The 8,814-nt window shown below is 31.4% G+C and overlaps 1 protein-coding gene across 1 annotated transcript; it reads right to left on the bottom strand.

Moving 5' to 3' along the window:
• Positions 1-491: 491 nt before the first annotated feature.
• Positions 492-1,853, bottom strand: LOC139492818 (uncharacterized). Its single transcript, XM_071280970.1, has one exon. It carries the CDS (start codon positions 1,851-1,853, stop codon positions 492-494), a length of 1,362 nt encoding a protein of 453 aa, XP_071137071.1.
• Between the last annotated feature and the right edge of the window lie 6,961 nt (positions 1,854-8,814).

Here is an 8,814-nt window from a genome sequence, read left to right as displayed (position 1 = left end):
ACAATTTTTTTTTCTTATACTTATTTAATTTCTCCAATGACAATGTGGGGACGTGGGGTATGTGAGCGTGCTCACTAAGGTTCTTTAATTTGATCAATTTGTTAAATCCTCAAGTGTCTAAACGTTCATTAAGGTCGTCAGAGTCATCTATTGGTTGTTATGCAGTCCCATATAACAAAAAGAAAACTTTTTCAGATAGAAGCTTTAGTACTATTGGGCCAAAATTGTGGAATGAACTAGGTACAAATGTAAGAAACTCTGAATCTTTGGATATTTTTAAATGTCGGTTGAAAACATTGTATTTCCAAAATTATTTTGAACTTTTCTGACTTTTGTCTTGTGTATCACAGTATAAATTTTCAATTTTTGGTATTGTACATACATATTGTATTTTTGTTTAGTATTTTTGTATTTTATATGTCATTTATGTACAACGCCATTGAATACATATTGTATATGTAGAAATAGGCGTTTAATTAAGTTTTCATGTTTCATGTATATAATTTTGTGTAGCATTTAATAGTTACTGGACTACAATATTTAATCACCTCATTTACAATGGAGTCTGGTCCAGGGGATTTTTTCATTTTAAGGGATTTTATAACTTTATTTACTTCTGATATAGTTATTGGGCTATCAGTTATTTCATTAAATCTATTTTCACTCTCTTTGTTTTTCAAAAAAAGGTTTATCTCATCTTCTGCTTTGTCGCAAGGTTTGTTCCAAAGACCTTGCTTTTGAAAATGGTTTGTTAGGTTATCTGATTTCATATTAATTTCTGTGGTATTCATATTATTTCTTAGAGATTTAAGTAGTTTCCAAAATTGTTGAGGGTCTTTAGTTTGAAGATTTGATAGTTTTTCAATCATTTGTTGTTGATATTGGATTTTTTTCTTTTTACTTGCTTTTTTTAAATATTTTGCAGTTTTAAAAAATTGCTGTTTTAAATTTCTATCAAATGGTTTATGTTTTAGTTTTTTACCTAAATTATTGATTTTACTTTTTAAATCTTTTAATTCATTGTCTGACCAAGGGTTCTTTTTTATTTTACTTTTCTTTTGCTTTATTGGAACTTTTATTATACATGTTTTAGAGGCTACATTATCTAGAATTTCTGTTAATGATTTTGAAGCTTCATTTATGCCTTTTTCATTTCTTACAAAGTGGGTGATTTCAAAATTTAAAATCTTATTTTTCACTTCATCAGAGTTTAATGCTTCATACATCTTACCATGTGACACATCAGTCCATCTGTATGTTGTGAATTTTTTCATATTATTATTATTAAAGTCCTTTTTATTTATATATTGTTTTATATCACATTTTAGTTTAAATGAGATCTGTACATGGTCCGATAAAAAATTCAGATCAGAGGTACAAAAATATTCTACTGAGGGCAGGAGATCCTTGCTCAATATTGCATAGTCAACTGTGCTACAGCCATTTTTAGAAAAATATGTGTGATAACCCAACGAATCTCCTAAATATCTACCATTTAAGATCCTAAGTCTTGAGGATAAACACATGTTCAGTAAATTATTACCTTGTTGGTTTAAAATATCTAAATTATTTCTTTTAATAGGAGAATCTAGATCATAGTCTTGGGGTAACATATCCTGTAAAAATTGGCTACTATTATTTTCATTTTCAATGTAGTCAGCTTGTTCCCCAGTTCTGGCATTAAAGTCCCCAATTAGGGCTATATCCCCATATTTTGAATAATTTGCTATCTCAGCCTCTAAATTAAGTAAATCATCTGCAGTGTGTGTTGAATTTAATGGGGGGATGTACACTGCACAGAGATATATATGTGTTCCTGTCCCAAAAAATGTTTTATTCAGTTTAAGCCACATTCTATTTGGTGACTGAGAGCCATCCTTTAGATATTCTATTCCTGTGGATATATTTGTTTTTTTATATAAACTATAATGCCCCCGCTATGTCTCTTAGACCTTTTATTTTTTTTCCTAGATTTTGAGATTGATACAAATCCATTTATTTGTGTATCTGCACTTTCTCCTTTCCATGTTTCAAGAATTACATTTATATCAGATTTAATATTTTCAATAAAACTAGGGTCCATGTATTTATCCCCAAGACCATGAATATTCCAAGACGCTACTGATAAATGCTTTTGTTGAAAAGTCATAATTACAAAAAAAGTGAAACAAGTTTTAAATTCTGGTGGGATAGTTCCAAGAGTTTTACTAAAGTATAACAGTTATCTTATTACAAAATTGACAAAAGAAAAATTGTCCAGAAACATCGGCCGCCATCTTTATACGTAACTGCAGTTACGGAGATCACATTTACCCCAGTGTGAAATTGGTAAATTACTATTCCTAAATTTTATACAAATATTTTATTTCATTAATCGGAGGTTACCCACAACTCTTGTCGTCTGCTTCATTGCACCATGCTACTTATTCTGTTTTTAAATTTTGGCTAGCACGGAGCAGATTTGCTAGGTGCTGCTCTGATTGAAAATACTTTGTAAAAAAGTTTTTTTTTATTAATGAGAAAGCTTCCAAATATTTACTGTTAGCCTTTTATTTATTCTAATAAAAGTATGAGGTCAACTATACTTAACCTACCCCATACGCGCGTCTGCGTACTAAACTTTAATTATCCTGGTACGTTTGCTAACTATTAGCATTACATGTAATTAATAAAAAAAAATGCTCAATTACACACAACATTCAATTACACGGAAACTTGTATGCATTACACACAATTACTATTACATTTTGAATGACCCAATCCCTGCGTACCCACTTTTGATTTGGAATTGTTAGTGTTCCGAATTTTCATTGGAGATCAATAGTTTTGTTCTTTTTATTTTAAGGAGTGGACGCCATGTCAAGACCATTTGCAACAACTCTTTGAAAGGTCTGTGTCGTGGTCATTAGGCAGACAAACTCTCTGCCCTTTCTTTTATTACGTACTAAACTATAATCCTGGTACGTTTGGTAACTATTAGCATTACATGTAATTAATTAAAAAAATGCTCAATTACACACAACATTTAATTACACGGAAACTTGTATGCATTACTCACAATTACTCTTACATTTTGAATTACCCCATCCCTGCATACTAGAAGTACCCACTTTTGATTTGGAATTGTTCGTGTCCAACTTTTCATTGGAGATCAATAGTTTTGTTCTTTTTATTTTAAAAAGTGAACGCCATGTCAAGACCGTTTGCAACAACTCTTTGAAAGGTCTGTGTCGTGGTTATTAGGCAGACAAACTCGCTGCCCTTTCTTTTATTGACACCTAAACAGGTTACTTCTGACTGTCTATTCTGCTTCCCTTTTTTTCTCTCAATATACCTGAAATATTTTTCAGTGGACGGTTTACAATAAAAAACAATCAAGTAATGTCATTCTTTTCTAAAGGGACATTAAGCTCTAGCCAAAAAAAAATTAGCATGTTTAGGTGGAAGAAAAAATAAAATTCTTTAAAATACCAATATCATTTATAGACAAATAACGTTGAATCGTTGTGAATGAATAAAACTGTATCGCATAGCAAGCTTAAAATGTAAAACCACTCTAACAAAAAAAAAATAAAAAAAAAATAATAACCTTTTTCGTATACCAAAAAAAACAAAAAAGCACACAAATTTATACAGAAGCAAGTGACAGCTAGTAAATCACAGTTGGCTCACGGTGGTTGGCTTGGTATTTGGTGAATACAGAATGAAACAAGTCTAACAATACAAATTTATAAAGCAGACAAAACTGATATGAATAAAGGCAACAGTAGTATACCGCTGTTCAAAACTCATAAATATATGGACAAAAACAAAATTGGGGTAACAAACTAAAACTGAGGGAAACGCATTAAATATAAGAGGAGAACAACGACACAACATTAAAATGTAACATACACAGAAACGGACTAAGCATTATACAAAATCCGACGAGAATAACAAATATAACACGAACTAGATCCTGTAAGATATAAAGTGAACAAAATTGATGTGTAGGTAAATGCAGCTGATTTGAGAACAATTAGATTGAGAAAAATAAATCAAGTTCATTACAGAGAACAAACCATTTGATTTGATGCAATCGATTATTTAATCTTATATTTCGTTGCAAGGAAATCCAATATGAAGATTAACCGAGTTTAGAATGCACTTTAAAAAAAACATCAATTCAAAGCAGATAATCAAACGATTACAGGGCAACAGTTGAGATCAGTAGCCAGGGCATTAAGTGTTACATTTTCTAAATAAAAACATTTTTTTTATACTTTTCACTTGTACACGTGTGAGACGATAACTATATAAATTTATTTCACTATTATTAACATTTCTATTCGCACCAGACGCGCGTTTTGTCTTAAAAAAACATTATAAATAAATAAAGCACGAGGTTGAGGACTATACATTTCTTAAGATTTTGCAAAAAATAGCTTTCAACAATGAGCCAAGCCCATACCACATAGTAGTACTACACAATGCCCCTTAATGACAAAATTAAAACAATTCAAACTAGTAAACTTACGGTGAATATGAATGTATAAAACAAATACAATTGTATGTAACACATCAACAGACAACAACCACTGAATTACAGGCTCCTTTCTTGGGATAGACACATACAGCATGTGGCGGGGTTAAACATAAGAACGAACTGCAGAAATCGCGTTGGAAAAGGTTTAACTCATCAGGTGGATACAAACAGAAATACTACACAAAGTGGACGTGGCCGGGTACTTGTATATCCCTACAACAGAAGTGCAGATCTTAGAGTACTCGCATATACTGATAACTGATTTCCGGTCTCAGAACAACCCCTACATATGAGTGGACTGAAAATTCTATGCATTAATATTTAGATGAGGGTCAGTTTCCATTCGCATTTCTGCATCCATATTTAACCGAAAACCGAATTAATTCCTTCACCCTTCATGGTTTACTTTTAAATGAGCAGACCATTATACATAAAATTTCATATGGACCTGACTCTTTGTGTTTCCAAGCTCTTAAAAAATCTCCACATGTGAGTTGGCTGAAATTTTATGTATCAATATATGAATGGGGACGGATCACATTTCAGCCGCACTTCGGTCCCCAGTTTTACCGAAAACTAAAGTAACCCCCCACCCTTTTCATATTGAATTTATGCAGTTGTTCGAGAGAAAAAACTCTTGAAATCTGTTGTTATATTGCTGAGAGCGTCACAAGAATGTGTATCACAAAATGTTTCAGTGTAAAGGCAATATTTACCATATCTGCTAAGAAATAAAATTCAATTTTGCCAGGCAGAAGTGCAATGGCGGAATGATACCACATAATTTTAAACCCTTGTTTTTAAAATTCACAATTTCATCTGTATATTAATATTTTTTTTAAAGCTTTTGCACCACACTCACTGTAAATATATGCGGGATATGTATATCCCTAGTGGGAGAGAACCGATGTATAAAGAGGAAAAATACATGGTCAGAACTGAACAGATGGCACATAAATTTTAAAGCCGACAGTCGATCTAAACTTGCCGTTTTACTATTTTAACTCCTAAACATCCACCCCCCCCCCCCCCCCAAAAAAAAATCAAATAATCTTGAAATTAACACATTATAAAAATTGCTGGTCATTACAATTTGTGGTATAAAACAATAACTAGTGGATTGTGGATAATATCTTAATAATCTTGTCTGCATTGATTCAACTTAAAGCTATTGTCTGATCGGTTGTCAGGTGGAATTTTCGAAAATTCATAAACATTTTAAAATATTCTAATTAAATATTTCGTGGAAGGGCAGACTAGATTTATTTAGGGTATGAAGACTATAAACCCTAGTAATCACACACAAAAAATTAGAATTTTTCGAAGATATGCATTTTCATCATCCAACTTGAAAGACTGTCGTCAAGTACTTTCAGTAAAAAAATAGCTATTCGAACACACCTTCTCTGTTTTTGTGACTCATTAGATAGGTATTTCACTTGACCCATATATTTCATCTGTTAGTACTGTGATTTTTTTTGTGTTATAAAGTCAACCTGTAGCTTTAATATATAAAAATGATAGAATCTGAAGCGAGACGATGTATGAAATATTCTTATTTTGTACGATATCAAGACAAAATACTCAACTCAAACACGCCCTAACATAAAAAGGTGCACTCGATTTTCTCTTTTCGATACAATTGTTACCCATTTTTTGGAATTTTTTCTTCAGTCACATAATTGAAGGGCAGACACGAAAATTACTGAACTAATGGATTGATATGTTTTCCGTCCGTGGTAATTTTTTCATAAAAATCGGAGGTTATGCATTTTCTTCATCCAACTTGAAAGATACCCATGTCGTCGACTTGATATCTAATTGTTCTGCTTAACTATGTACTAGATAAATTGAAAACTTATGCAAATGGTGTTTTTAAAATGAAACACCTCGTAATTGAGAAGAAAATTGCAATTTTGTTTGTTTCTATTAACTTTTTAAAATTTTGTCACTATAGTAAACAATACAGTAAACATTTATCGCCTTCTCTAACAAAGAGCTTCGATTCTTTTGTTCTATTTCAACCTGGTTTCCGACTGATATTATAAAAATGTAGGAAAAAAAGGTATACGTAACAACAGTTGAAAATAAATAGTCACTCTGCAAACCCTTTGGTTGCAGGTATTCTAAATAAATGAAAGCAGAACAATTAATCTACACTTAAACGTACATGGTGCAATACGTGAAAAAACGCATATATTATTAGTTACATAATGTGGAAGTGACCTAATATGGTATATATACCGTATTACGTCACTAGCACATTACACATTATGTAACGAATTTATCTTACCGACTTTCTTAACGTGTGAAATTTAGGCTGGTGACCTATCAAAATGAGCAAGTCTTCGATACTGTTAGCATTAAGAAACTACTTCCATTGATCCTACAAAAACAGATGCCAACAATTACAACTTGTTAGGTTTAAAGGTGTTTTATGAATTTATTTCTATCGTAATCATCAATTTCTTCGTCTGTTGACGTCTTTATTTTTTTTCTCAGTACCGTTTTGTTTTTATAAAAGGACATAACACAACTACTAACCATGTATGAAATAAGCCCGGCCTCCCTTCTTAACTAATATGTTATATAAAGGGACGCAACACCACTACTAACTGTGTATACAATAAGCCACGCCTCCCTACTAACCTAATATGAAATATACACGGTCTCCAGGCGGACGCTTTTAACCAATCATATTCCTAGAAATGTATAGGTTAGATAAAAGAAAAAGGTTGCAGCATTACCTATGCTGTTTACTCTTTTTTCATGTTGATAAACAAAACTAATCAAAAGAATATTTATTTGAATTGATTGATTGCATTACAATGTTACATTTGCATTGGCCCTCTTCTATACATCAATCAAAATGCTAGATCCAGATTTTTTTTGTAAAATTAACAACCTGTCTTTAAATCAAAAGATTAGGAAAATCAATTTGAATTTTTCTATCTTGTTAAATTTCTCGTATTTTATATCAGTGATACGACATTTTTTTAATTATAGTATAATTTTTCAATGAAAGCCTAACCCAATTATTTGACATTTCGTATTTAAAATCATACTATAAAAATGTCAATTCAAAACAACGATATAATGCATAAATATAGTAACAAGAAGACGTGACATGGTTTTCAATAAGACTACTTTCCATAATTATAACCAGGCAAAGTTTTTATCAATTAGAACCATGTAACATAGTAACCTAGCTTAAGCTTTATGAGATCACATGGTGATGGAATGTGAAATAACTGAACAGAGTAAAACTATTTGCTTAATCTATGCTTTTACAATAAATATTATAGACAGACATCAATTAGCCAACAACCACTTGATGTTTGTGAGCGCTCAATCACCCGACTCTGGTAAAACAGTTGTATAAAAGAAAATATTATTATAAACATAAAAAAGAAGTCTCTACTCAAATAAGGATAAACACACAGAAAAAAAAAAACCAACATATAACATCGGTTTAATGTCCGCTGTCGTTGCATATATTTGAACCTATCCAAGTGCAACACAAGCTACTCCAATACAATTTTAGGGGTGTATTTATCTTTTTCAAACATATACTTCAAAAATATAGACATGCTTTTTCTAATAACATATTTGTTTTTGCTGGATTTTTATTTCCGAAGGGAATAATTACTGTAGATATTATTGGTCGGTACTGTTCCATAATCAAACTTCTGATTTAAACTTCGTAACAATTCAACAAGAAATGAAGGTATAGTTTTCACATGTACAATGCAATGTTGTACATGTATATGATTTTTAATTAAAATTCCCAAGGGACATAACTTCTGTATTAATAATTGCTGAACATTGAATTTTGAACTCGTCCCAACCGTTGCTGATATGAACCCTTCATATAAATTTCGTAATCCTATCATATATTTAGGATTAAACATATTTGGATTCGAGCGTCACTGATGAGTCTTTTGTAGACGAAACGCGCGTCTGGCGTAAATATAAAATTTTAATCCTTGTTTCTATGATGAGTTTATATTTATAGGTTTGAGATCGTTTATAATAAAATGTTTTGTATAACTTAAATTTTAGACGTACTTAAAACGCCTTTTATAATAGTTGTTAGGCACTGTTTTTTCATAGGTAACTCAAGTATTGCTGATATAGCCCTTGGATGTTGTAAACTTCCCAAATTTACCGTGTATGGTGTAATAGTGTATGGCATATGGTGCAATGGTAGAAGGTGTTTGGTGCTATGTTGTTACGTGCGATCGGGAATAGTGTAAATTTATGATGTACGGCATTTAAAACTATGCAAA

This window comes from Mytilus edulis, chromosome 10 (assembly GCF_963676685.1).
Source record: "Mytilus edulis chromosome 10, xbMytEdul2.2, whole genome shotgun sequence".
NCBI lineage: Eukaryota > Metazoa > Mollusca > Bivalvia > Mytilida > Mytilidae > Mytilus > Mytilus edulis.
This window is presented reverse-complemented; position numbering and strand designations above follow the sequence as displayed.